This window comes from Notothenia rossii (genome assembly GCF_949606895.1).
Source record: "Notothenia rossii genome assembly, chromosome: 9".
NCBI classification, from domain to species: Eukaryota; Metazoa; Chordata; class Actinopteri; order Perciformes; family Nototheniidae; genus Notothenia; species Notothenia rossii.
Window position 1 is genome coordinate 20,727,712 of NC_136907.1, and position 27,704 is coordinate 20,755,415.

Genomic DNA, 27,704 nt, shown 5'->3' on the forward strand with positions numbered 1-27,704 from the left:
GTAATTCAGAGTGGATTCAACCATTAAAAAAGAGAAGTGCAGCAGAGGTAGTGGGCAGTATGCCAGCAGCCTGAAGACTGACAACCTGGCAGCCCAGCAGAAGCAAAATGCCGGCCATGTTTGGAATCAATAATAACAGAGATGTGACCTCCTGCTCCTTGTCAGAGTGTGTCCGACCAGCAGGTCACAGCTGGAGTCACAGTCATCACGGTTTCATTTATCTTTAAATATAGAAACTTCATTTCATTTGATTTTAGTGGCTGTGCAACATTTACATATTTTCAATTCAGCTTGATGATAATAAATGTGCCTTGATTCAATAATGCAGGAATATGTGGGACAATGCGTATATGGTATATTTAATAAAGTAATTTGTGTTTAAATGTTTATATTATGTTACATATAGCCTAATAATAGTGTGTATGTTGTGTTATCTCCTTTTATCTCTTTTGTGGACAACTATTTATAAAAGCAGTTGACACATCTTCATCATTAGATTCACAGTATCCAAATAATATCAGTAATGCAGAAAACTGGAAAACATGTCTGCTTTTGAGCCTGTATTTTATTGTATTTAAATACAATAAAAATGAGTTTTCTAACATACTAAAACAGATTTTGCATCGTCGTCTAATCTAACCATGAATCCACATGATGTTAAGCCAAACACCAGCTTAAATAAATGTGAATCCTCATTTGTTTGTTTCATTTGATTCAATAATGCAGGAATATGTGGGACAATGCCTATCTAGTATATTTTAATCAAATTAATTAGGGCTAAATTCAAGTAATTTGTGTTTAAATATTAATATGTTACATAATAGATAATATATAATAATATATAAAATTGTGTGTATGTTGTGTTATCTTCTTTTATCTCTTTTGTGTACACCTTTTTATAAAAACAGTCGACAGATTGTCTTCATCATTAGACTCACACATTTTCAATGTCAATTTTAACATAATAAATCTTGTTTTTCATTATCACCTTTACTCTAACATGATATCCATGAATCAACATGATGTTAAGCCAAACACCAGCTTAAATAATTGTGAATTCTCCTCTGTTTGCTCGGCTCTATGTTGAACACATGTGACCTGCATGCTCGGACTGACAGCTCCACCTCTGTGGCCCAGCTGCCAGCTGAGCGGCTGCAGTCAGGCAGCTCTGCCCGCTCTGACACTCAGGACGCTGCTAAAAATGGCCAGCGAGAGGCTGATGGCCGGCCACTGGGGAGCTGGAGTACAGCTGTCTACAATAGAGGGGAGGATAGAGACGCTGCAGTAAACCGGGCTAACGTGACCTTCTGCTGAGCCGGGCAAGGGAGAGGCGCCTCAGAGGAAACTTTAGGTTGAAACTCATCATATTTCTACACGTTTTAGAAGGGCTTCTAGTCAGGATTGAGATTAGGGCATGACAGGCAGGTTTGATAATCACTAGGTCAAACAGGAAGTAGAACTGTGGGCGAGCATCTGACGTCAGAACTCCGAAACTCTGGAGCAAGTTCCAGTTTCCAGTTTCAAACAACAACTGAAAACCATTAATATTACTATTATTATCAACATCATTATTACTATTATTATTATTATTATTATTATTATTATTATTATTATTATTATTATTATTATTATTATTATTATTATTATCATTATTTGCACTATTATTATTTTTATATTTAATGATCTACAGTTTTCCTTTTTCAAATGTTAATAAGTTCATAAGTTATCAAATGTTCTGGGAAAACACAAGAGTCGTAGCTCTTGTATAGAAAGTGTTTATTAAATCAAATGTATTATTATGTGTTCACAGTCCTACATATTTCTCATTAACACCCCACATTGTACTCCACATAGAATGTTTTTTTTTATTGCAGGTTTCCTATTTGAGTTGTCCTTTTTATCAGGGCACTATTGCCTGTATTCACTTGGTTATTTATAGCATACTAAAATGCACAAATCAAGTGTGTGCGTCTGGTTTGCTCCAGATTGTACGTTCAGTAGAGCTGTGAGTCAGACCCACGTCACATCTGTTAGGAAAAAGTAGAGCAAAACATTCAAATGGATATACAAACTGTGTCAGCTGGACGGTGTGTGCGGCCGCGGTGTGTAAATTATTCATCGGAGATGTAATGGATTGCAGGCTCAGGCTAGCAAGTGAATCATTCTTGACATATGCAGGATTTCAGTTCAGTCGAGTGTTCATGTAAACACTCTTTACATGACAGTAATGGCAGGTGACAGACCGGACCATAGTGTGAAAGCAGCCATTCTTTTCTGGGAAACATCGAGACGCATGCTTGTCAGGAGCAGGTTGGCCGTCTGGGTTTAAATCTGTGCTACACCTCGTGCTGTCAGAGTCAAAACTGTCAACACAGCCGCTAGATTTACAAAGAGAAACTATTTAATACATACATTTAAATAAATGGGTTGTGTAGCTTCAATAACCTTTTAACTGACTACCGGGGCAAGTGAAGAATTTGGGTTCGCTGCCCCTCATCCATTCTGGAAATAAAGTAAACTTCCAGCAACCAGTTCATCTTTCAGCAGCTGCCTGTAGGCTGAGATTGATTCACGGCCCTCTGTCTACATCTACAAATTGAGACGACAGGCCAAACAAAGCATCAACAATCTTTCTGGGGATTTGTTGTTATTAGTTTTTGGGAATGATAAGGTATGTCATTAAAGTCTTCAAATACTGTATTTTCATGATCAGTGGAAACAAATTGATAACACATTTTGGTTTCTCTAACTTGTGTTCTCTTTTAAATCCCCTTTACCCTCTTCAGAGTTCATGAACAAAATGATCCAAACAAGAACTTGGCGACTTGTTGAAAGTATTTGAGTACAGTGCGAATCAAAATCTAAATGTGACAAATGATATCTAAATGAAAGTACTTTGGAGATGTTGGTACGCTAATTTTGGCCATATGCTGGCTGTTCCCACCAACTTCTTTTCTTTATGCTAAGCTAATCTAATCATTAGTAGCTCCAGCTTCATTGTTAGTGTACAGACGGCACAGTGGTATTGATCTTTTTAATCTTACATTAAATCAAATAAGTATATCTCCTAAAATGTAGAGTTTAAAAAAAAAGAGCATACAGATATATTGAACCAGATATTATAGTCCAAATGTTGTATCAGCAGACAGCTAGTTGAAGAGTGTTGGACAGAACTATAAGAATTTACAAACCCAGTGGTTTTAAATCATTTCTGAAAAGAATATAGAAAGAAACGTCACATTCTGTATCATCATATATGTCATGCAGTGAGTAAGCTGTATGATGCTTTGAAGTTCAAAGTTAAAAAGATGTTTAGAGCTCTCATTTATCATTGGCTTTGATTCACCAGATTTCATTAAGCGTTCCACAGAGCGGCTCCTCTGCAATGACATTTCCAGTTTGGAGGAAGAAAGGCAGATATTTGTCACTCAGGATGAAGTCACTACACGCCTGTCAATTATCTCCTTAGGAACACCTTTGACAAATCACAGCCAGCCAAATACCTCGTGGATTAGCATATCCGCCGCTGCCTATGGAGGTGTGTTTAATGTGATGAGTCACCAGGAAGCCTCAAGAATAATTAATTTAATGAATTCAAATGTTTAAGGTGTTTTTTAACCAACAAATAAAAGGGGGTATTTTTAGGGCTGATGCATGTGTCACGTAAAACGTTTCTTTCTTTACTTTAAGCCTATGTTATAACATCAATGAAAAAATGTAGAGGTATATTGAAGAGTTGAGTTTTTGGCAGTAGAATTATTGCTCACATTGTGAAGGAATAAGGAAGTTTTACTTGAACATAAACGGGGGTAATTAAACAACTCAACTTCAACAAACTTAGTGTCCTGTTTAAAGGGCATCTGCTCCTGCAGTCTTAATAAAAGCAGTCTGAATAACTACACAATAGAAGAGGAGAGAATCAGCACAGCTCTGATAATCAACATAGAGTGTAATAAATACAGATAAAACTATACAACCCAGTCTCACGGCATTTCGTGTAATAGTCACAAAATGAATTGAATCTATTGATTCGTGTTCACCAACAAGATTTCCGAATTTTTTTCGTGTCACACAGAACGATTTTAAAAGCAATGTATTTCTATTGGTAGTATGTTTCGTGCCTGCACCACGTCTTTTTGTCCGGTCGGGTCTTGGAAGACCGGAAGCTGTGTGGTTCATAAAAACATTTTATTACTCAATATCAAGCCACGATTATTGTTTTTATTTTAAATGTTATAATGTTGGACTTTTTTTGCCATCCGCGAGGAAAATAAATGGGGCTCACAGCCTCAGAATACTGAAATCTGTATTCTTTTAATCCTTGTTTCCTTCTAATTTGTTTCTATTTACAATGCTTTTAAAATCATTCTGTGTGACACGAAAAACATTGGGAAAAGTTGGTGAACACGAATCAATAGATTAATTTCGTGACTATAACACAAAATGCCGTGAGACTGGGTTGAACTATATCTTATATGAAATAATTATCTTCCCTGATGTTGTATTAGTTATATCTCTTAGACAGATATTTGACACAGATTTTTTTTCAGATATTTTATCATCAGTGAGTTTCCTAATAAAATCATCTCTGAACAGCCAGGTATTTCAACAGTGATGTTTTTAAAGCAGTGCAGTGCGGCAAGTTACAGAACACCTACTCCAAACTGATCATGCTGATTGCTCCAATTCAATGTTTTTAGACCCAAGTTCGGAGCGCCACAGCGGACCATGCCACTCTTTTTTTAACAACTTCATAAATTGAGAGGGTCACAGAACCTACTCATGCCTCCCCTCGATCACATCCCTGCAAAATCCCTCCTCTCTCCACTATTAAACACACTTCTCTTGAGAGCTTTTATTTTATGTTTGGACTGATTCTGGAAGCCAGATGTGAGTGTTAAAATGGAGCAGAAAGCCAAACCTCACTGACAAAAACAAGTTGTTCTACCCTCACTCTATTCAAGCATATTTATACAAGCTGTCTGTATATATCAGAGGAGATCGGAAGATGTGATTTTACAACTCTCTGTCTGATCCAACCAACGGGGCCTTACTGATCACTCCAGAGTGAAACACAGTCCACAAGGTTTGTCTCTATCAAACGTCTCAGACATACTTAAACCCAGAGACTGGCTGGGTCTAAAGATAGACGCGACATAGAGCTGGACGCAGGATCTGAATGACATTTCCATTTCTGAGGAAAAAGAGGACGTCTTCTTTGAGATTGCGGTTTAGTGACAGAAGCCCACAAATTGGAATTGTAATGATTATTGTAGTCTTGAAATATTTATTTTCCAAAAGTTTTGAACACACAACAGAGCTTTAGTTCAGTCTTTATGAACGAAATCAGTAATGCTTGCAGCGATTCAGAAGCCCAGACAGAAGTAAATCTTCACAATTTGATGCGGCATTTCAAAAATTGAAAATTACTTTCAAATGATTCACAAAAGACCCCAAGATTACACAATCTGTCAACTGCTTTTCTGAACGGCTAACATTAATCAGAGTTTAATAGTGTTTTTTTTTTATAATACGATGTTTGTCCACTGTGTGACCTTGATGAGAATATTTGCGCAGTTGCTTTTCCAGCACTTTTTCGTAGTGGATATAAGAATTAATCTGCACATAAGTGGAGGCAAATGAAACTTTGGTTTAATGACTCTACTAATGGTCGGTTGAGGGAGCGTAATTGTTGCACAACTGAATTATTCCTCTGGTGTAAAGCTTGCAAAGAGCTTATGATTTTGTTTGCGAGAACCAAAATTCATTTTGTAGGGATTCATTTAGTTTTGTGGTATTACCAGAACCACTGATATCCTGCTCTAACGATGGCAATCCATCTCTAAGTTACTTCTTTTAAGCCACTTAACAAAACAAATGCATGCAATTTTCCTGTCACTGTTTACTCCTTAAGTATTACTTAAATCATATGAATAAAACACTGTGTACCACTGTTTTCTAATGTACTGAATTAATCAAGTGTGGTAGTAGTATTAGTACTTTGGAAGTGCGGTTACAGGAGAAAAATACAATTCTAGACATTGTATTATTGATTATTCATTCAGTGTATGACCTGGCAGGTCATAAATCACAACCCACTGGAGAGCTCCAGGGACTTTTCCCGCTCTTTGGCCAACATTAACTACAGTTTCAGTGCAGCGACAGCATGGATGACAAACAGTGGAGACACTCACCCTAAAGAACTCCTTAGTGGAGCCTGAGTCTAATGTCCCATAGGCAATCTCTGTCTGCTTGGCCAGGTCCTCTGCACCCTCGATGGGAGAGACCATCCTCTCCACAGTGAGGAAGGCAGCCAGGTTAGCCGTGTAGGAGGAGATAATGATGAGGGTGAAGAACCACCACACTCCTCCCACGATACGGCCGGACAATGATCTGAGAGGAGGAAACAGAGCAGACACACAGAACATGATAGCTGTATTTTCTAGCTATCCCCAGGTAGCGGAACAACCAGAGTAATGTCAAAACTACCCGGCAACTGAGTCCCGATGATGGAGGAGGCAAAGAAAGAAAGAAACAAAACCTGCCTACTAATTCATACTATAAGATGCTTGACTTTGCCGTTATAAAAGCACTGGAATCAGGGTTTCTAGTTCTTTGGGATTCTTTAGGTTGTTTCTTGCTTTGAAAAGTTAGCCACGCTGCTAGCGATAGCCATGTTGCTAACGATTTACTGCATGAACTATTAGGTCGATCGTCTTGTTCAGATGTAAATCAACGGAAAGCGAATATAGGGAGGAAAAGTTGAATAGGTTAAAAAATGTTTTGTGTTTCTGCCGTAAGTGAAGTATCATCACCTATGTCTGCTTACAGTTGATCCGTTCTTTGAAGGTAATAATAAGCCTCATTAACTCAGTGTAATTGTGTTCATATATGGTTTTGGAGCTAAGGCAGGTGAGCAACCATGCAGATATTTGATTGGATTTGTCCATCTGTTATCAAGAAACTCTTTCCACAAAAAGTCTAATCAAATCAATTCCACAGAGGACAAAATAAGTCTGAAGTAAAAGCACCGTGAGACTGTCTGCAATTGAATTCAGGATGTGATGAGCTCAGCCACACAGACAGTCCCATCCTGCTCACTGGCCCTTAACCAATTCTTCACAGTTTCCACATCAGCGTTAAGGCTCCTACTTTAAATTTGTGCCTTGCGGAGGAACCCGGGATTCATATTTTCTAAATGTGACTGTCCTCTCTGGTGCAATCCCAAACTTCTACGATCGCACACAAATCCTACTAAATGGGCTCCGCTCAGATGAACTCACATTTCTCACTTCAAACGAGGATCCATTTGCATCACATCACTGCATCGCAGATGTACTGCTCTGGATTTCTCCTAATTTATTGTTTTTAAAGCTTATTTATGGGTTTATGGTGGTGCTTTCAAGTTGTAAATATTGCCAGCAGTCTAAATCTACAGTATGTCTTATCTCCATCATCAAGGTTTGCGGGGGGTGCTATTCTAGGCCAAAGTCTTATCAGTAAATGGCTTATAATTGAGATAATTATCCAGAATGGAATCATATTAAGGTCAATGACCATACTTAAGATACGTTGGGTTTAAAATGGTTGAGCCAGAGGCAAAGTTGTATCCACAAAAAAACAATAGAGATCAGTAGAGAAGAGATTAAGGTGCAGAAACACTTCCCTTTCAGGGACTATGGTGACACAGAAAATGCTGGTCAATAGAGTATGAAGTACAACAATTACTCAACAATATCAATAAAAAAAACATTTGTACTTTGGAGCCACAATAACATCCCCAATTTGCTGCTTAATTTATTATTCTCCTTGAATTATTCAACTCTTCCTCTATGCTTCTACATGGCATTAACTAGTCATGCGCATATAAGCTTAAACAGTCATATGAAGAAATCATCCATTTCAATTGAGTAATGTGACAACTGAACAGGCTGACATTCCATTGAAAAGGGTTGCCCCTAATGTGTCTCCCTAATAAAGTATAAAACCTTAAAGAATGCTTTATGTCCCATCATTAAAACCCCATGTTTGTCCAGTGGCACACCATCAATCAATCCTTTCAAGACTAAGCTGAATCTGTGAAAACCTTCCTACTTTCCATCCCGCTTCATAATAACCTTCCAAAGTCCCGGATGAAAGGATGACGAAAGCAATAATCCTTGAAGAAGAGGTCAGGGACACCACAACAGCGATGAGTCAAGAGATGGATGGATGCACAAATAGATGGGATGACCATTGAAGGAGGGAAATGCATAATGTAGTTACAGTATGGCGCTGATCAGGTTGTTTCCCCCCCACAAAATGCGTTATATGCACCAATGAGATGACCGTAAAATGGGACATGCAGCAAAAACACGGTAGCCCTCCAAGAGTCATGAGGAATTTCGAGCAGCTACTCTGAATGAAATGTGATGACCCCTTTGCATTTTACAGCCCTCAGCATGGTGGATATATGTTATTTTGTGGATGAAAAGCATAACTGCTAGCATGCCGTTTTAAAGCAAAGGTTTGAAACAAATAAAATGGGAAAGAGTGCAGTGAAGTGAAGCATGAGGAAAGATGGACAGCTCAAAATAACCTATATGCACCATGGCAGGGAGGAGATGTATGAACGGGACTATAAAATGCAGAGAGATGACGCGGACAACTGAAGGGTGGTGGAGAGTGAACACAACAACCAACCTTGGTGAGATATCGCATCCTTGCTGCATGAAGGCACCCAGGGAGAACCACAGGCTATTAAAAATCCCAAAGTCGTTTGGAGGGTCTGGCGGGCTCTGAGGGTCTTTGGCCTCATCGTTTTCGTCCAGATGCCACTCGTAAGGGCTGAACCGGCTCACCAGGAAGAGCACCACACTCACGCCGATATAGGCAAAAACTATGCACATCCAAATCTCATAGGCCAATGGGTCCAGGAAGGAGAACACCCCAGGCTTGGACTTTTGGGGCTTCTTAATCATAATGGAGATGCCCAAGCTCATAAAAGGCTTGGAGAAGTCTATCACTTCTTCCCGCACCAACGTAATAGTTAGAGGAGCCACGGCTATGTCAGCTCTCTGTGAAAATGGGAACAGGCACACTGGGAGTTAGTCATACAGAATAAATAACCAACAAAAGTGTTACATGGTTAATTAGTAAAGAAAACATTGATAAACTCAAAGTCAAACCAACATCCATGGCTATTGACAAGTCACACTGCCTTATAAACACATATACATGCCCAGGCGTCAGCTTCAAAGTGCATTCATGGTGAAAAGAGATTGGATGCGGTGCGACAGCTGAGAAGATACTGAATAGCAGACCTGTGAAAATGCCAGTGAGAGGGATATCTGCCATTTGAATGTGAGTCACTCAGCATTTGTGTTGGCTAATGTCTTTGTCTCGATCCAGATCTCCTCCAAGCATCGAGCAGAGGGTTGGAACACAGAGGTGGAGGAGCTTATGTAAGCTGTCCATCAAATGTGAATCTATTTAAATTACCTCCATCAGATCCTCTATGAATTGGTATCTCACTGCAGTGAAAAACAGTGACATGCTTGCTGGTATTAAGACTAAACTGAACACCAAAATATAAAAATATTTAACAGAGGATGCATATAAGGTCAGGAGGGGTCTCAGCCAAAAGTGTCCAGTATTTATTCTGGATTCAAAACACCATGGCTATTTTTCTTTTTACGATATGTCATTTATTTTTGTCTTAGTTATCAATACAGGGAGGTCTGCGAATTAGCCGTAAAAGCAGAAACTACAGGTGTTATAAATGAGAAGCCTGCATTTAAGCCCAGTTGGCATGCAGATTTATTTTCATTTTTCTCTGCTGTGTGAATTATTTTTCACATTATTTATTCAGTAGCAGAGACTCTATAAAAGATGCAAATAGTCTTGTCCAATCTGGTTCAAGTGTGAGTGAGCCACGAGATGGATGATGCAAAAAAGTTGAGCAATTTTACAGTTGAAGAAGGGCTTTCCAAAACCCACTCGGCCCGCTTTGAGTATCAGATGTAACATGGCTGTGAATTATGACAGGATTATTTTACAACTGCTGCTGCCATCTGCACTGCTTATATGCATATTTAACTTTTGATTGTGGCATGGAGTATTTCACTTGGCTTACGAGAAAGGACAGAGAATTATATTTCATATATAATTCTTGCACCATATTTTGACTAAAAATAGGCCTTGTGAGTAATATGAATAGCCTTTCTTATGTTCAAATGTAATGAACACTTCAAGACATTTACAATGCTTCACAATAATCTGAACCAATCTCAGGTTTAAAGCAGGGGTAGGTTTTTTCTCATCACTGGGCAAACATTACATACAAACCTTTCTTTGTGATTCTGAGAGAAAACTAGACTTCTGAACCTTGTTATGCTGTTTTCATGCTTTAGAAATCAAAGTCTAGAGAATTTGTTCAATGACGGGTCATTTCAGACACAAAAACAGTTTTTACAAATCCAGACGCACGCGCACATCCCTTCAAATAACAAAGGTCTTATATTATTCCTGCAGAAAAAGTTGCTATTCAAGCATTGGTAACAACGGCTTACTCTGCAAAGCAACCCACAAAAACAAAACAAGGAGTAAGTCTGACAATGCACGCAATAAAACATATGTCAATATTGGTGAAGCTTTTCAGAGAGGGAAAACACCTTGTTGCTAATACCTTAGCCTTCTGCTAACCCTAGCCAAATGCTAACGGCTGCAGCAAATTCAAAATCATGTTTCGGTAAAGTCTCAAATCACAGGGCTGTGGACAGAGCTGCAGGAAGATGACTGTCATTTGAAATGGTTTTTTTTGCCTTTACCAGAAAACTGCCTACCCCGGCTTTAAGTAGAACAAAATTATAAAAGATGAACAGTTAAGCCCCTCCCCTTTAAAAGCTGCACATGCGTTCTGATACTTACCCCATACACCAGTTCACCCACCATCCCGTTCCACGTCTTGGTCTCCGGGTCTCTGGCTCCGTACTTCCCGTCCGGGACTACCGACAGCTTATATCTTATGCCCACATGTTTCGCAATTTCAGAAGCTAAATCGACACAGTAGCCTTCATATCTGTCATTCCCATCCATCAGCATATGGTTTTTCTTGTACATCACATACGGAGCTTCCTGTTAATTAGACATAATTATGAGTTCATTGAAGAAAAAAAAAACACATCCATAGTGGCCACACCAAGGCCGTGATTGGCGCTGAAAGCATGCATACATGCTGGGGGGACACACAGACAGATGTGGGGGACATAAAAATACAAACAGAGCGGGGGTAAGAAGGATTTACGCAGCATCAGCTACAGACAGGCTGAAAAAGCGGGTCGCTGCAGAGGAAAGAAGCCGACTGGGCCAGCAGGAAGAGCAAAGCATCTGAGAGATTCAAAGGAGGCAAAACAGGTTTCCTCATGCTAACCTCGTCCGCAACTTCAACCTGTGGATATGGGTAATAGGGTGATGAGGGGGAGGTGATGCGGGGGGGGGGAGGGTGCACATGGTGCAGGACAAGCAGAATGGAGCACTTTTCCAGTTCATAAAGTAAAAGTCAGTGATAGAAGAGGGACACATCAAAAACTAGGAGATGAATCGAGTCATCGAACAAATATCAAGCTGAAAACGTGTGAGCCACGTCAGAAGAGTAGTTGTATGACTAAAATAAAAAGGTCATACTGGTTATTTTCATTCATTACTATCATGACAATAAAATAATCTGCTTGTTGTCTCGATTATGTCATTTGACTATTCCGCATCACCTCTGTGCCTTGGATTTCAATAAAATATGTTTTTTCACCAAAAGGGAAACCATGTTTGCCATCAAACCTCTTTTCAATGTCACCTTGAGGATATTCAGCAATGGTGATTTATTTTGTCAAAGGCGTGAACATGTTTTTTCAGAGGTTTATAGACTAAGTATTGGAGGAGACTGTTATGTGATGCTTTCACAGTTTCACTCCTTTGTTGTTGGAAGTACTTTCTCTTACCTTCTTTTCTCTATGCGGTCATGTACACTGTTACAAAAAAACAAATGAAAGAGTCGCACCCTATAATAATAGGAAGGCCTTTCATTGATTATGGCACTTTACTTTAAAGTTATGGAATGTAAGAAAATCAACATGAAGTTAATGACATGACTGTAATGTATCTCAAACGATTTATTCAAATCAAAGGCATGCCTGGCAGTGAGAAAATAATACGATGACTCTACTCTTCTGTTTTCCTTTCCTCATTATTCCTGCCTGCTCATGAGGACAATGAGTTACTACACATTGAAATGAGAACGTATGACTATTACATTCTGAATTTGTCTAGCATGAAAACATAATAGGCAAAGTCAGAAGGAACAAGAGGCCATGGTTTTAAATGTAAGATAAGGAGCACCTTATCTTACATTTAAAAATGGCTGATGATTGACCTGTGATAACGTCTGTAGCTAGCACTGAGTCTAACGCTGAGCCTGGCTGAGCACTGTGTTTCTTTTTTCATTAATACATTATAATTCAGTGCCAAGATACATTTGGACAAAGAGATAAACAGCCAAAGGTTGCAGCCTTTGGGTGTTTATGTCCTCCTTGTGTGCAGATCATTTGATGTCTCCAGTGAGACACAGCTGATTCACCCCCGCGTCACTGACACTTTACTTAATGAGAGGGAAACATGTTTACTTACGTATGCACTGAATGTGAATAAAATGGTGTATATCTTTATAGTTATCATTACCAAAGCCGTTATTGTGACGTCACTACTACAACAGCCCACCGTTGTATAAAAAAACTAAAATGCTTTGGCACCCACACGGATACAGTTGAAACACTCTTCGTGAATCGACTGTTTCAACATGTAGTGAGTGGATGGAAAGCAACTCAAAATAAAATAATTCTACCCTCCCAGGACAGATTGCAACAATGGACACCTTGACCTTGAGTGGCAGAAATCTTAAGGTGAAACACTTAAAAACTTCTTGAAAGTGTACCATAATAGTAGTGACCACAATTGTTCGGTTTTCCACAGAAGAGGACTCGTTGGTGACTTGCGGATCCATAATATAAACAAACTTTTCGTACTCATTCCAGTAGCCGATCTGTAAACGACACAGAGGTTCACAGTTATTATGAGAAACAGAAATGCATTTCACAGGAAAGCCTCCAAGTGTGCGAGTTGGTCGGCTCCATCTGCACAGCGGGAGGCTTTATTACTTTTGCGTGATGTAGGATTTTATAAAAAGCTTATAGTGGAGCTTCTCACTTCACCTGTGCTACACTACAGCAGAGTGGGCGTAATCTATTCTTGGCTCAGCAAATGTTCTCTTACATAACAAGCCGAACTAGCTGAGCAATACAACACTGACTGACAAAATTCAAACCAGAAAGAGAAATCTAATAATCTACATGTGCCTTATCTAGCCAGTGCAGTAGGTTGTTCTACTGATCTACCATCACAAAGCACACTGAGAATAATGTAGCACAAAAACAAACACTGGTTTCTATCTACTAAATCTGGGATGATTCCAGTGGCTTTGTTGTCTTTTCTTTTGTTGCATTCGGCTATGAAGAAACCGTCGTCTCCGAATGGTGGTAGCTACTGTATGAAGCACAATACTCACTCTGTTGTCACTGCGGATTGTCTCACACTGAGTCTGGGTGTGCGGGCCGCTGTGATGCATGTTGCCATGTGAGCTGAACTATGTGACAGTGTGGGGCACTTCCTTTTGGGGGCCAGCTTTTGTAGGGACCTTGTCAGAGGTCAGGGTCGAGGAGCTAGCCAAGCCACAGCACTGTGTGTGTGTGTGTGTGTGTGTGTGTGTGTGTGTGTGTGTGTGTGTGTGTGTGTGTGTGTGTGTGTGTGTGTGTGTGTGTGTGTGTGTGTGTGTGTGTGTGTGTGTGTGTGTGTGTGTGTGTGTGCGCCAGGATTATTTTTCCCTTTATACCAAGTCCAATCACAGCGCTAAGGGATCAAGTGGGTGCAGTGACTCCCTCAGAATATGGAGATAAATCATCAAAAGTCCAACTGAAACTATCTTTTCTTTCCAATAATAATTGAACATTTTTAAAGTTAAAAAAATAAAAGATTGGACATATATTAGAGAGATTCTTTTAGCTTTAAGTGTCCATGGTGGCAGGTCAATGCACTTTACAGTTAGTAGACTTGCTCTAGTAAGTGTCGTTTATAGGCTAATGAGGGAATAGATAGTATTTTGTTAGTGGTATTGAAGAAAATAACCAAATCATTAAGCTTCTAAACAAACAGACATTGACAAGCGATACAGCTGATGAATTGCTAAATGTCTATATTGAGCGATTGCAATTCTACCCGGTCGTTTGCTTGTTTGTTTAGCAAGCCAAGGCACAAACCAAGACATGTTTCCTGTTCAAGTTTGTTGACAAATGGAAACACTAAAGCTACTGTGTGCTGCAGCTCTCCTAGTGTTTATCTCTTTTCTTAATCTCTAATATATAAAAAATATATATTATAATCTATCCTTTTTTACAGTGCTATGTTCTTTGTGTGGTATTTAGATTGTTTTGTTAAGAACCTTGTAATTTGCAGATTTGCATAAAATACGCTTTATTAAAAAAAACGTTACATTTCCTCCATTCTGGATATTTAAAAGTGGAGAAATCGAAATTACATAGCTGATCTTTATGCTGTACAACAAAATACAAATGCACTTTAATTCAGGTGCCTTACAAGAGCAGCTAACCCACCTAGCAGCATCCTTATTGAGTTTTAATCGAGAATTTTGTGCCATATTGAACGTTTCCCTAGAGGAAAACAACTGGACTGAACACATATACATCATAAACACTGCATATCAGATGCTTAAGATCTTCCAAAGTGAGCCCACACCTTACGCTGAGCTTGTTTTCTGACAAAAGGCACTCCATAGGCATTTGCTTTATGCAATTCATCCATACTGATGCTTCAGATACCTGATTGGACAGATGTCACTGGATTCAGCATCAACATTCAAAGTTGGAACCACCTGGTAGCTCTTTGGAAACACCAAAGTTCTTCTAGATAATCAAATGTAATCTGGTTCTGAATAAGTGAGAGGCAATAAATAGGCAGTAGTAAATTAATACCTCACTTTTGGGTTACAACATGTATTTAAGTGGCTATAAGTGATGTATCCGAGTTTTCAGCCATGTCATCATCCTAACTGCCGCTCCCCACTCCAGAGATGCAGATTGGTTAAGCTTCAATCTTAATGGCTCGGTTTATTTTCAGTGGATGTTTTTCAGATTCAAATCTCAGAGGGGATGTTAGCTAAAATGATTTGGGCTGGTTTTGCAAGACTGGCTACTGGCAGCTTCTGTCCAAATTAAAAACAACGTTACTACTTGTGCCAACATGCCAAGTAAGTAAACTCCTGTCACAGAGCTGCTTAAAGTGACTATATTAATGTTTGTGGATTCCAAAAATACATCACGTATATCTATTACATATGCTAATCCAGCTCGGTGATTTTTAATTACACATTAATTAAATTATGAGGGAGAGGCTGTGTGCCCACTTACCTTACGGGGGCCAGCAGCCTTCATCTCGTACACTTCAATAGTGTAATTAGAGCGGCGGCCAAATGTGTCAAACTGGATGTTTCCTGTCATACCTTGTACTTGGACCTGCCAGGCACCAAGAGAATAAGGATAATACTTCATATGTAAACATGCATTGAATGGTCTTGATGATTTATGGTGTATTAACTGTCTTACAAATGTGATATATTAAATTAAATAAGGTTCTGGAGGTAACACGTTTTAATAACATCATAATAAATAATACATTGAATGTTCATGAATGTAATTGTACATTTTTTTTGGAAGAATAACATTTAAAAAAGATGAAGAACTATTTGAAATGATAAAATGTCTGTAATATGAAATAATGAATTTATAAATGATATTGTATCATAGCTGATGAGAGGCGATACAGCTTAATATGTTATATGCTTTATTAATTCTTTGTTAATGGTTTTCATGGGTAATAAATAGACTCTGGTTTAAAAAATAATTTGGTAAAGTATTAACTACCCAATTAAATAATGTTTATAAGTGCTTTTAAAGTTAATTATAACCATTTAACAAGTTATTATAGTCCTCACTGTCTACTTTATATTTGTCATCCAACAGATGTTTAACCAATGAATCAACAAAGTGTTATCTGGTCCATAATCTTACTGACGTTTTACTATTTCATAAATAATTAATCATAAATTCATTAAACATATTTTGATAATCATTAACAACTAGCTTGTAAATACAATATATAAAATGGCATAATGTGCGCAACAATAAATAGTTAAAATAACATAAACTTTACCATCTTAAATATGAGTTAAATATTATAAAATGGCATTTTATTCAGTAAAATAAGTGTAATGCACTATCAATTTAACATTTATTAAGGATATTTAAAATGTAAATGTACCATACAGTTCAATTGAAAACTCTTGAAGCAGAATATAAGTGAAGTGATGTAAAGCAAATATTAGACAGTCATTAAAATAAAAAAGCAAAGCAGCTCAGGGAGACAGTGATCGCCCTCAGTCCTACCATTTTGAGGGCTCTCTCTATGTCGATGCCTTGGCTCCAGGGCACAGCGGGGTTGGCGAGGCAGTCGCCAGCGCTCCCCCTGCGGGACACGTCCACTCGCTGCCGTCGAAGGTACCGGAAGGCCTCGGCGATCACGAGGATGGCATCGTGGGTCAACGCTGATGTGTACTGAGACAAAAGGCCACAAGAAACCCCGGTGACGCACCGCTGACGTCATGCACCCTTCACAGCTATCAAAGCAAGGTTATCATCACAGAAGCACTGCTTCTGTGCACACTGCTGCTGAAAAATCAAAGCCTCGCAGTAGGACTGACATCAAAACGGTGTGAATATGAAAGACGCCTCTATTCAAGGGCAAGCAGACGACAAGTTATTTAAGAAAAGATGGAGATTGACATAGAGAGTTACTACTTTAAGACTCGGAGGAAGTAGTGGGGGACAAAAAGTGTCTTTGAAGAAGTGATATAAAATGTAACTGCAGCATCGCCAGCTCTGCCTTACTGACCTTCAGTGGAGTGTTTTTGGCTTCTGGAAATTCTCTTTCATCCAGGCGCTCCCAGCGCTGGAGGAACTGCTGGACGATGGGGCTGTCTGGGTTGATGATCTGGAAGCCTGTGATGTTGGCTCCACCAGAAGTCACCCTGTCCAGGCTCATGTTGGAAAACCCCTGGGAGCAAAGAGCACAAATGACTGGTAGTAGAGCGGGGGATCATTAGCGGCTGAGAAATAAATGCTCTAGCTTGCCCATCATTCACTTATTACTGCACTTAAATGTCTATCAAAACCACAGATTGAGAGTATTTCTATGCATTACATTACAGCCAGCAATGTTGTGCTCACCAGGTTGGCGAGTATATAATGGTATCCTCTGCCGTTTTTTCCCGAGGTCACCACCTACAAGTCACAGGAGGAAACACACAATGAGTCACAATCTCATAACGCCGAGAACATTGAGAGAGGGCTGAGAATCAGAAATGACAAAGACCTTTAATTTTATAACGGTTGGTAGAGAAAAAAAAAAGGAATGAAGGGAGAGGCAAGGCCGTGAGGGAGAGGGAGCGTGTGACTTTTTACATTTGTGTGTGTTTGTATGAGACACACACAGAGAGGGGAGAAACTATGATGACAGCGCTTGTTCCTTTCCATTAACTTCAACTTGTAAAATAAGGTCAAGGCTCCAGCAAATCTCTCTCTCTCTCTCTCTCTCTCTCTCTCTCTCTCTCTCTCTCTCTCTCTCTCTCTCTCTCTCTCTCTCTCTCTCTCTCTCTCTCTCTCTCTCTCTCTCTCTCTCTCTCTCCCTTTCTCCTGTAGGCCTCTCAGTCCCACACTAGACTTAATTAAACCCAAACGTTGTTCAGCACCTGTCTGACCGAGCAGATGTGGAGAAAGCTGCACTCGCTGATTTCTTTAAACTTGTTCGCCACCTCACTCTTTTGCATGCACTCTCTTTCCCTGTACATATCTCTCTCCATCCTCAATCCTCCATCGCAGAGTACAGAGCTTCAAAAAGATACTGTGGGGGTGGATAGTTGCATTTTTTTCCCTCCCTGTCTTTTCACTTTCTACACTCCCCCACAGTTTAGTTATAAGTGTACTCAGGCACTGAAATCCGCTAAATGTTGAATGTCCAAAATGATAGTGGTATCATGTTGGAGAGATTTTATAGAGGACTTGAATATAGATGAGAAATGTCACTACCGCACTGACACAAATACATGCATCCCTGTGGTATATTTCCAGTGTTTCCCCCCTCTTTTTCAATTAGGCATGGCAGACAAAGAAGTATTAATTGTTGGGTTTTTATTCAGTGCATGCATTCTCACACCTGTGCTTCCATTTACACCTGCACTTTAAACTCTCATGCCTTCTCCTGCCTAAATGTCTTGTAATTGTCTCTAGAGAGGGAAGGTCCTTGATGCTACAAGGTTGCCCCTCTGACCGGCTTACTCTCGCTCACAAATTTCAACAATAAATCCAATTATCCTAATCGGAAATGCTAAAATGATTTCATTGTGTTTGACATTTTGCACCTCTCACTGCTGACTCTGAAAGCCTCCCACATCCCACGTTTTCCTCATAAGCCAAAAAAAAGCTTTTCAACTTTTCCAAATTGTCTTGAAAAGCTTTGTCATTTGCTTTTCACCCATGTGAGGGAGAGGCAGCCGCAGTGACCCAAGTGGAGCAACACAGCGAGCATTTAATGAAGCTGCAGCGCCTCGAGTGACTGGCTACAACCGCCGTTCGTCACCAGCACTCTCAGGCAGAGAGCACAACACTTCACACTCCTATATGAGCATCCAAATGTGTCACCTCGACTAAACCAGCGTTCAGCTGTTGGGAAATAATCAACTGTAAAGATGTAAACAAAAACAGAAACGATTGTGTGGCAGCAGTTTCTCTTTTGTTTGGCGTTCTACTGGTGAGTAACAACAGAGGCTAAAGTTGAATGAAGTTCATTTTAAATATCCCAAACATTTCATGCATGGATTTCAAGACTAAGTGTAAAGCGCTGAGCATCCAAAGGGCCATATTTCTTCAGTCAATCACTGTTGATTTTATATACTTTCATGCACACCTCGTTGACAGATGTAACACTTTGTTTTTGTGTCAAGTGTTTATTTGAAGACAACCTGAACAAAAAGTCCCTGAGAGCTGCAGCTGGTTTTTTGAGCATGTTTGTATTCACACAATCAGTCAGTGAACCAGACCTAACTCAAAACTGCACAAGCTATGATACAGTACAAAGAACACTGTGCTATCACTTTCATTTTCCATAATACTTCACTGTGTTTCATTGTGAACATAAAAAAAACTGAAGGATATAATATCTACAAATAAACTATGGAGTTACATTTGTGATATTCAACAGATTCTAATTTTAATTCTTTATTCAGTTGAATAAAACACATAAATTAATGTTAGCATAACTATGTGTTTGGTCCTTTTTACTTTGTACTTTTGTTTTTACTTTTGTGTATTGTATATTTGTACTTGTATATTGTGGCTTGTAATGTTAATGTGTATTATTACCTAGGGACTACGGTTGTAAATTGGCATTACATGCTTTAAAATGTTTACATAATGTATTTTATACTAATTGTCACACCCCCAGGTTTATGTCACGGGTTTTAGTGTTGTCTGTCTATGTTTGGGTGTTTGCGGTCATGTTTTTCCTCCTAGGTTATTGTCTGGTCCTTTTCCCTGTGTTTTTCATGTCTGTCGTTAGTTCCCTGGTGTGTCTAATTCCCTGATTGTTTTCACCTGTCACTCCTCGTGTGTCTCCTGTGCCCATCAGTGTCAGCCCCGCCCCTGATTGTTCCCACCTGTGCCTTGTTACCCTGTGTTTAAATTCCCCTGTCTCCCAGTGTTCAGTGTCAGTTCGTCTTGTCATGTCAGATCTATGCTTTTGGAACTCTTTGGTTTTTGATTCCTCACTGCGTGAGCGCCTTCATTTTTTGTCCTCTGTTTTTTTGTCATCTCGACTGGAGTTTTGGTGATTACCTTTTTGTTCATTTTTGCTAAATCACGGAAAAATAAAGTATCTCACAATACTTTACCTCTGCCTCCCTGTCTGCATTTGGGTCCTATATACTAAGTGCCTGGAATCGTAACAGGCCGAACTGACCAAAAATGGACCCAGCAGACCTTTTGATGGTACAGGCGGAACGTCTTGGATATTCTCTGGAGTATATTTTTTATACGTGGAAAGGCGCCTCATCTAGACGGGGTAGAGAGGCTGCATTGAAGGAGGCACGTCAGGAGGTTGCTCGCAAGCCCTGGCTCTGGAGCTTGTTGCCCGAGTGGCTTAGGATCTTTTCACGTAGCCCTGAGAGCCACTCCTCATTTTCTGACCCTTTCTTGGGGTCTGGTCTGGCGTTTGGAGGTCCACGAAGCCTCCAAAAAACTCCTAAGAGACGCAAGGCCAGGGTTCCGCGCCCAACAGCCATGGTTCCGGCTCCAGTGCTGGCCCTAGCAGCCTTGGTCCCTGCTCCAGAACCGGCCCACAAGGCCATGGATCCGTGCACCAGTACCGGCCAACGCATCCATGCTTCCATAATCCATTACCTGGCTTACACAGCCAGGGTCCAGGCTTCCGCTCCGCGCCCAGCAGCCATGGTTCCGGCTCCAGTGCCGACCCCAGCAGCCATGGCCCCTGCTTCAGCTCCGGAACTTACAGCCATGTTTCCGGCTCCACAACCGGACCATACAGCCATGTTTCCGGCTCCAGAACCGGACCTTACAGCCATGTTTCCGGCTCCAGAACCGGACCGTACAGCCATGGTTCTGGATTCAGTACCGGCCCCAGTACCCATGGTTCCGACTCCAGTTTTGGCTCCAGGACTGGTTTACCGGCCAACGCCAGCTCCCCGAGTCCTGTCGGCGTACCAACCAACACCAGCTCCCCGAGTCCTGTCAATATACCGGCCGACTCCAGCTCCTCGTCTCCAGTTGGCTGTTTAGCCTACGCCAGCTCCCGAGTCCTGTCGACATACCGGCCGACTCCAGCACTTCGTCTCCTGTTGGCTGTTCAGCCGACGCCAGCTCCCCGAGTCCTGTCGGCGTACGGGCCGACTCCAGCACCTTGTCTCCTTTTGGCTCTCCAGCCGACTCCAGCCCCTCGTGTTCTGTTGGCGAACCAACCGTCTCAAGTCTCTTCTCAAGTACCCTCTCGAGTCACCTCTCGAGTCCCCATTCAAGACACTTCTCAAGTATCCTCTCGAGTTCCCTCTCAAGTCACCTCTCAAGTCAACTCTCAAGTCTACTCTTGAGTTACCTCTCGAGTCACCTCTCGAGTCCCCTCTCAAATCTCTTCTCAAGTCCCCTCTCGAGTCCCCTCTCGAGTCCCCTCTCGAGTCACCTCTCGAGTCCCCTCTCAAATCTCTTCTCAAGTCCCCTCTCAAGTCCCCTCTCGAGTCACCTCTCGAGTTCCCATTTAAGAAACTTCTCAAGTCACCTCTCGAGTTCCCTCTCAAGTCGACTCTCGAGTCACTCCTCAAGTCTCTTCTCAAGTACCCTCTCGAGTCACCTCTCGAGTCCCCATTCAAGACACTTCTCAAGTATCCTCTCGAGTTCCCTCTCAAGTCACCTCTCAAGTCTACTCTGGAGTGCCCTCACGAGTCACCTCTCGAGTCCCCTCTCAAATCTCCTCTCGAGTCCCCTCTCGAGCTCCCTCTCGGGTCACCTCTCGAGTCCCCTCTCAAGCTCCCTCTCGGGTCCCCTCTCGAGTCCCCTCTCGAGTCCCCTCTTGAATCTCCTCTCGAGTTCCCATTCAAGACACTTCTCAAGTATCCTCTCGAGTTCCCTCTCGAGTCACCTCTCGAGTCCCCTCTCAAATCTCTTCTCGAGTCCCCTCTCAAATCTCTTCTCGAGTCCCCTCTCAAGTCACCTCTCGAGTCTCTTCTCAAGTCCCTACTCTTGTGCCGTTGTAGGTTCCGCTGGGGGTCCTGCCAACCTTATGTCTTGTGCCGTTGGAGGCCCCGCCGACTACTCCTCTGCCGGGGGTCCTGCCAGCCCTATGTCCTGTGCCGTTGGAGACCCCGCCGACTACTCTTCTGCCGGGGGTCCTGCCGGCCCTGTGTCCTGTGCCGTTGGAGGTCCCGTCGACGGCTCTCCTGCCGGGGGTCCTGCCGGCCCTCTGTCCTGTCCCGTTGGGGGTCCCGCTGACTACTCTTCTAACGGGGGCCCTGCCAACCCCATGTCCTGTTTTGTTGGAGGCCTCAACATCACCTGTATCGCTGGGGGTTCTGCCAACTCCTTGTCCTCTTCCGTGGAGAATCTTGCCAACACCCGTTCCACCGGCTCCGGCTCCTGTCCGGTCAACACCGGCTCCTGCCCGATCCACTGAGAGCTGTGGTCTTCGCCCCTCCTCGAACTCTGCCTTGCCCCCGGGCCGTCTGCCCGAGACCCACTTTTTGAACTCTGCCTTGCCCCCGGGCCGTCCGCCCGAGTTCCCCTTTTTGAACTCTGCCTTGCCCCCGGGCCGTCCGCCCAAATTCCCCATTTTGAACTCTGCCTTGCCCCTGGGCCGTCCGCCCGAGAACCCCTTTTTGAACTCTGCCTTGCCCCCGGGCCTTCCGCCCGAGAACCCATCCATGGTCTCTGCCTTGCCCCCGGGCCGTCCGCCCGAGACCCGTCCTCCGGACCCCCTCCACCCACCCTGCTGGACTTTGTTGTTTGGGACGTCTGGGATCCGTCCCTTGAGGGGGGGGGTTCTGTCACACCCCCAGGTTTATGTCACGGGTTTTAGTGTTGTCTGTCTAGGTTTGGGTGTTTGTGGTCATGTTTTTCCTCCTGGGTTATTGTCTGGTCCTTTTCCCTGTGTTTTTCATGTCTGTCGTTAGTTCCCTGGTGTGTCTAATTCCTTCATTGTTTTCACCTGTCTCTCCTCGTGTGTCTCCTGTGCCCATCAGTGTCAGCCCCGCCCCTGATTGTTCCCACCTGTGCCTTGTTACCCTGTGTTTAAATTCCCCTGTCTCCCAGTGTTCAGTGTCAGTTCGTCTTGTCTATTGTCATGTCAGGTCTATGCTTTTGAAACTCTTTGGTTTTTGATTCCTCACTGCGTGAGCGCCTTCATTTTTTGTCCTCTGTTTTTTGTCATCCCGACTGGAGTTTTGGTGATTACCTTTTTGTTCATTTTTGCTAAATCATGGAAAGATAAAGTATCTCACAATACTTTACCTCTGCCTCCCTGTCTGCATTTGGGTCCTACATACTAAGTGCCTGGAATCGTAACACTAATGCAGTTGCACTCTTCAGTAATCCCTTTGTAAATAAACTAAATGGGGAAAAATAATAATGTCCACCTTCTAAAACATAAACAAGCTACATTCAAAGTACAATTGTTCTGCCTTTGCAGAATAATACATGTTATGTAAATAATGATATCATATCAATTTCTGTAGGATTTACTCCATCCTTCTGTTGGCAGTGATCTTCTTGAAAAATCATCTGGGCGTTACAAATATTTGTAGGATCCTAATGCTCCAGTTTCATAGTCCTCTGGGAGAATCTCTCTATGTGAGTGTGTGAAAGCACCGGGAAGAGAATGAGGTCAGGCACTACAGCCACTGAGAGACGGGCACTTTGATTGTCCCACGACATCTCCTACTCTGTCAAAATCCATCTCTAACAAAAAGGCTTCTTCAAACTGCTTGGGGGAATAGAGACCTGCAGGTTGTAAGTGAGAGGAAGCCTGCAGCTCTGATTGTACTCACTGCCTCCATCTTCAATGCTCATGGAAGGGAAAGTGTAGTGGTCTAAGTGCCATGCCCTGTCAACTTTGTTCTATGTTCTCATCAGGGAACCTTCCAAAGTGGATCTAATATGAAGAACGCTGAATCATATAAACATCTCCTAAATGTGTTCTTTGGTTAATATGTAATCCCTGTGCCTGTGACATTTCCTTATGAATGAGAAAAGGACAACCATATTCAACTGAAAGGTAACATGTGCAATGTTTGACCACTTGTAGCACTGTGGAGCAATGTTTTAAAGAGTTGGTGCCTATTTTGCTTGACAAACACTCACATGGGAGACATGATACACATTCCTCCATGGTTTCATCATGCAGACTGCATGCTAGCAAAATATATGTAAAAATGCAGGTTTAAAAAGGTGAGCTATTTAACTTTAACTTAGATTGGTTGTTGTAGCAAAACTGTGGTGTTTTAATGGAGTGCTACAGAACAATGCTATTAATATGTTCATCTATAACTGACCTTGCTCTGTTACAAAGGCCCTTCTTTTTTAAATGTCAGTTTATGTATTACAACTCTTTTTTGAGTCCTACCTCAGGGATGCTCTGAGAAAACATTCTCTTGCACTATTTTATCTGTTTCATTTGTTATGTCCTATATTCATGTTGCACTGTTGGAGAAGCCTGTGACTCAACATGTTCGTTGCCATTTCTACAGCTACTGTGCTAATGACAATAAAGCCTTGAATATTGAATCCAAAAAGGACAAAATAAATCATAAAAAAGTATTTAGTTAAAGCAAACTGGCTGATGCTATTTAAAGGTCCCATGTCATGCTTTTCTGGTTATTACCCGTCCCCTTGTGTGTTATGTGGCTTTTTATGCATGTAAACGGTCTGCAAAGTCACAAACCCTCAAAGTACACCCTGTAGCGAGTAAAACTCAAACACAGAAAATACCTTTCTATGCTGCCCCAGAAAGCCAAGCTGGAGATTTTTCTTTTACCATTTTTTTCTTCCTGGGTACAGTGATGTAACCATACCCAGCTGCAAATGGACCAATCCTCACACACACACACACACACACACACACACACACACACACACACACACACACACACACACACACACACACACACACACACACACACACACACACACACACACACACACACACACACACACAGCCTTATCTTTTCTCAGGCTGTGAGTGTGTGGCGAACTGTGGCGAACAGCCTGGCTGTGTATGTGTGAGCTCAGACTGAGTTCCGCGGTGTCTCGCAGACCCCACGCAGCAACCAGGAAACGACACCAGTAATCCAGCTCACACTGTCTGCTCCTCGAGCCTCACAGGGCGGAGCAGCGAGCCCCGCAACGTCCCGCCTACACGGCACCCAGACCCCACGCAGCATTCTCACCTGTTTGTCATTACTGGTGTCATTTTCTGGTTGCTGACGCCATTGTAACACATAATCACTGATGTTCCGCTGTAACGGTGGTGGGCTCATCAGAACAGAGTGGGCGAGCTGACACATCAGAACACAGTGGGCTCATAGGGAGGGGGGGGCAGGAGCTCCAACAAGCCGTGTAGGACAGAGAGTGAATAAACATACTATACAGAGATGCTGTATGAGAAACCAATGTGAGTTTGGAACATTGAACAATGTAAATCTATTCTAGTAGACCTCAACAATGGAATGATGATCAGTAGAAATGGCCATGTCATGGGACCTTTAACATACATACTTTAGTTTAGAGTATCTCTTTTCCCCCAAAAACTTTAAACATTTCCTAACTTTAGACCCCAAATCCAAAATTGTTGTCCAATCTTCAAATCATGACCAAACTCTGCACAAAAACCAGCAAACGCTCTTCCAACCCTCTTCAGCGTAATGCAATTAGATTAATCAAATAAAGCCAGCCTAGAGATTTATACATCTATACATTAGTATTCCCCTCTCTGAGGATGTAATCAGGCACATGGGGGCCCTCTCTGACTGTTGTGCAGGAGACAGGAGGGGGGACAGCAGAGAGCAGTTTTCTCAGGTCCCAATTATCTTTATTTGTCCATCGACAGGGCTCCTCCTGCCCGTCTGTCTGCGCAAGCGACTCTGTGATGTGCCGTTTGAAGCAGGCCTGAGCCTTGCAGAGCTAAAGCACCATCAGCCTAAATATTCCTGAGGGAGCGGACTCTAATTAAGCAGACTGGAGCCACAGTCCTGTGCGGAGCTGGCGGTCTGCCCAGGCGCCTTCCACAGGATTTGACTCTCTTCCCACTGATGGAGGCTTATCTTTGTTACAGTGATTTGTCATCTGCCATCTTCAGAAGTGGAGCGGGCATCCTAAGGTTGATGATTGAGCCTTTTCAACAGTCAAATCATTATTGTTATTATGCTACTCCAAACAGGGAATGATGCGAGGAGGGGTTGAACTGTCAAAGAAGTTCATTAAGGAAAAAATAAGGACATGTCTTTGTATGACTAATTTCTCCAAAGTCATTCTTTTTATCAGCCCTTACCCTAAAGATGACACTTTGGATGGCTCCTGTCTGTCTTTTTGCAAATTATATTACAGAATATGAATTCAATTTCAGACAGATTTTGAAGGAACATGTGGTATGCTCAATTCAGTTATTTTCATTTAAATTGTTAAATAGTATTAAAACATCTCCTTTATTCGGTATTCAATTAATTTATTTCAATATGAGCGTTTAATTTATAAAAATGTTGGTGCAGCATGATGGTTCTTCCTCTTTCTGTTGCCATCAGCTACACACTTTGAATACAATCTTCTAATTGAATGCCAACCTCTAAAAAATGATGTCTGAAGTTGTAAATGCCCTTGCTTTCCTTGTTACATTTGTGCACTTGCCAAATCTCCTGCTTACTTGTGTTTGATGTTGTTTTTCATTTTGTGTTGCTTTCAACTCAGGCTCCTCTAGGGTCTCCTTTGGATGCTGGGTTACAAAGAAGACTCCACAAAAGTGTCCTCTTTTACGCTCAATGTTTTGTTTCTTCAATAGCCATGTTTTCTTGTTTGTAATGGAAGTAAAAGACAGGAAATGAAGGTCTAAGTACAGATAGTTGTCTTGTTGTTGTGGTTTAATTGCAGAAAAATGTAGTTCATTCTGCTCTTACACATTATTATTTGAATGTGAAACAAGGAACAAAGATAGGGAAGTGAGGACACTACAAAGGAAAGTTAAATGTGTGTTAATTATTTTAGTGTAGCCTCAGGTCAACTTATTAGAGAGACTCAGATGTTCTTGGTCTTTAGTTTGTTTTTGGTTTCAACTGCAGTGACATGTTTTGTTTTTCATGGATTACTTTGCAATGGTTAAATGTATCCCTGTTTACCTTTAATGTTTCCCGCCAAATCATTAAAGCCTTACAAAATACTGAATGCATTTCCCATCTCTAAGCAAAATCACTGTTGAGCATCGTTTGCATATTTTCTTATTCTTCTCTTTTTGAACTAATGATATCAATTTACCTCAGCTGTACTTTGGGTTTGTAGGAAATTTGCAAATGTATAAAGTAAACATGGAAAATTAGAATTATGACTTGATAACCTTAGAATGTAAGCATTGTCATTGTGATCATGCTACTTTTGGCTTTAATCTAATGACCTGATATAATAATATTAGTAGTTGTAGTAGTTACATCCTACTATCCTTGCTGTAGATGTAGGATGTAACGAGAAAAATATAAAACAATTAAAATGTATGAAACAGAAATCATTTGTTATATCATGGCCTTTCAATCAATGCCTACGCAACACCGTGTACAACGCTACAATTCACATACAGGATTAAATAACATCCACCCAGATGTAATCTCATCCCTAACGCAGCATCCTGTTTTACTATCCTACCCTCTGGGTGTGGAATTCCAGCGCACCTCTGGGTGTTCAGCACTCCTCCTGTTTCCCTCCACAGCACTAGACAGGCGGACTCACACTACATGG

At 41.5% G+C, this 27,704-nt stretch overlaps 1 protein-coding gene across 1 annotated transcript in view; it reads right to left on the reverse strand.

The window, feature by feature from the left end:
- Window positions 1–6,053: 6,053 nt before the first annotated feature.
- Window positions 6,054–27,704, reverse strand: part of LOC307019832 (glutamate receptor 3-like) — a gene marked incomplete at its 3' end in the record, with an annotated part of 60,196 nt that continues 38,545 nt past the window's right edge. Inside the window, exons 5-12 of the mRNA XM_079650936.1 lie at window positions 17,385–17,438; window positions 17,050–17,211; window positions 16,545–16,712; window positions 15,510–15,614; window positions 12,965–13,072; window positions 10,909–11,115; window positions 8,683–9,056; window positions 6,054–6,393 (exon numbers count right to left, since the gene is read on the reverse strand). Coding sequence (XP_079507062.1) covers window positions 6,054–6,393; window positions 8,683–9,056; window positions 10,909–11,115; window positions 12,965–13,072; window positions 15,510–15,614; window positions 16,545–16,712; window positions 17,050–17,211; window positions 17,385–17,438 — 1,518 coding nt within the window. The remainder of the gene's footprint in view (window positions 6,394–8,682; window positions 9,057–10,908; window positions 11,116–12,964; window positions 13,073–15,509; window positions 15,615–16,544; window positions 16,713–17,049; window positions 17,212–17,384; window positions 17,439–27,704) is intronic.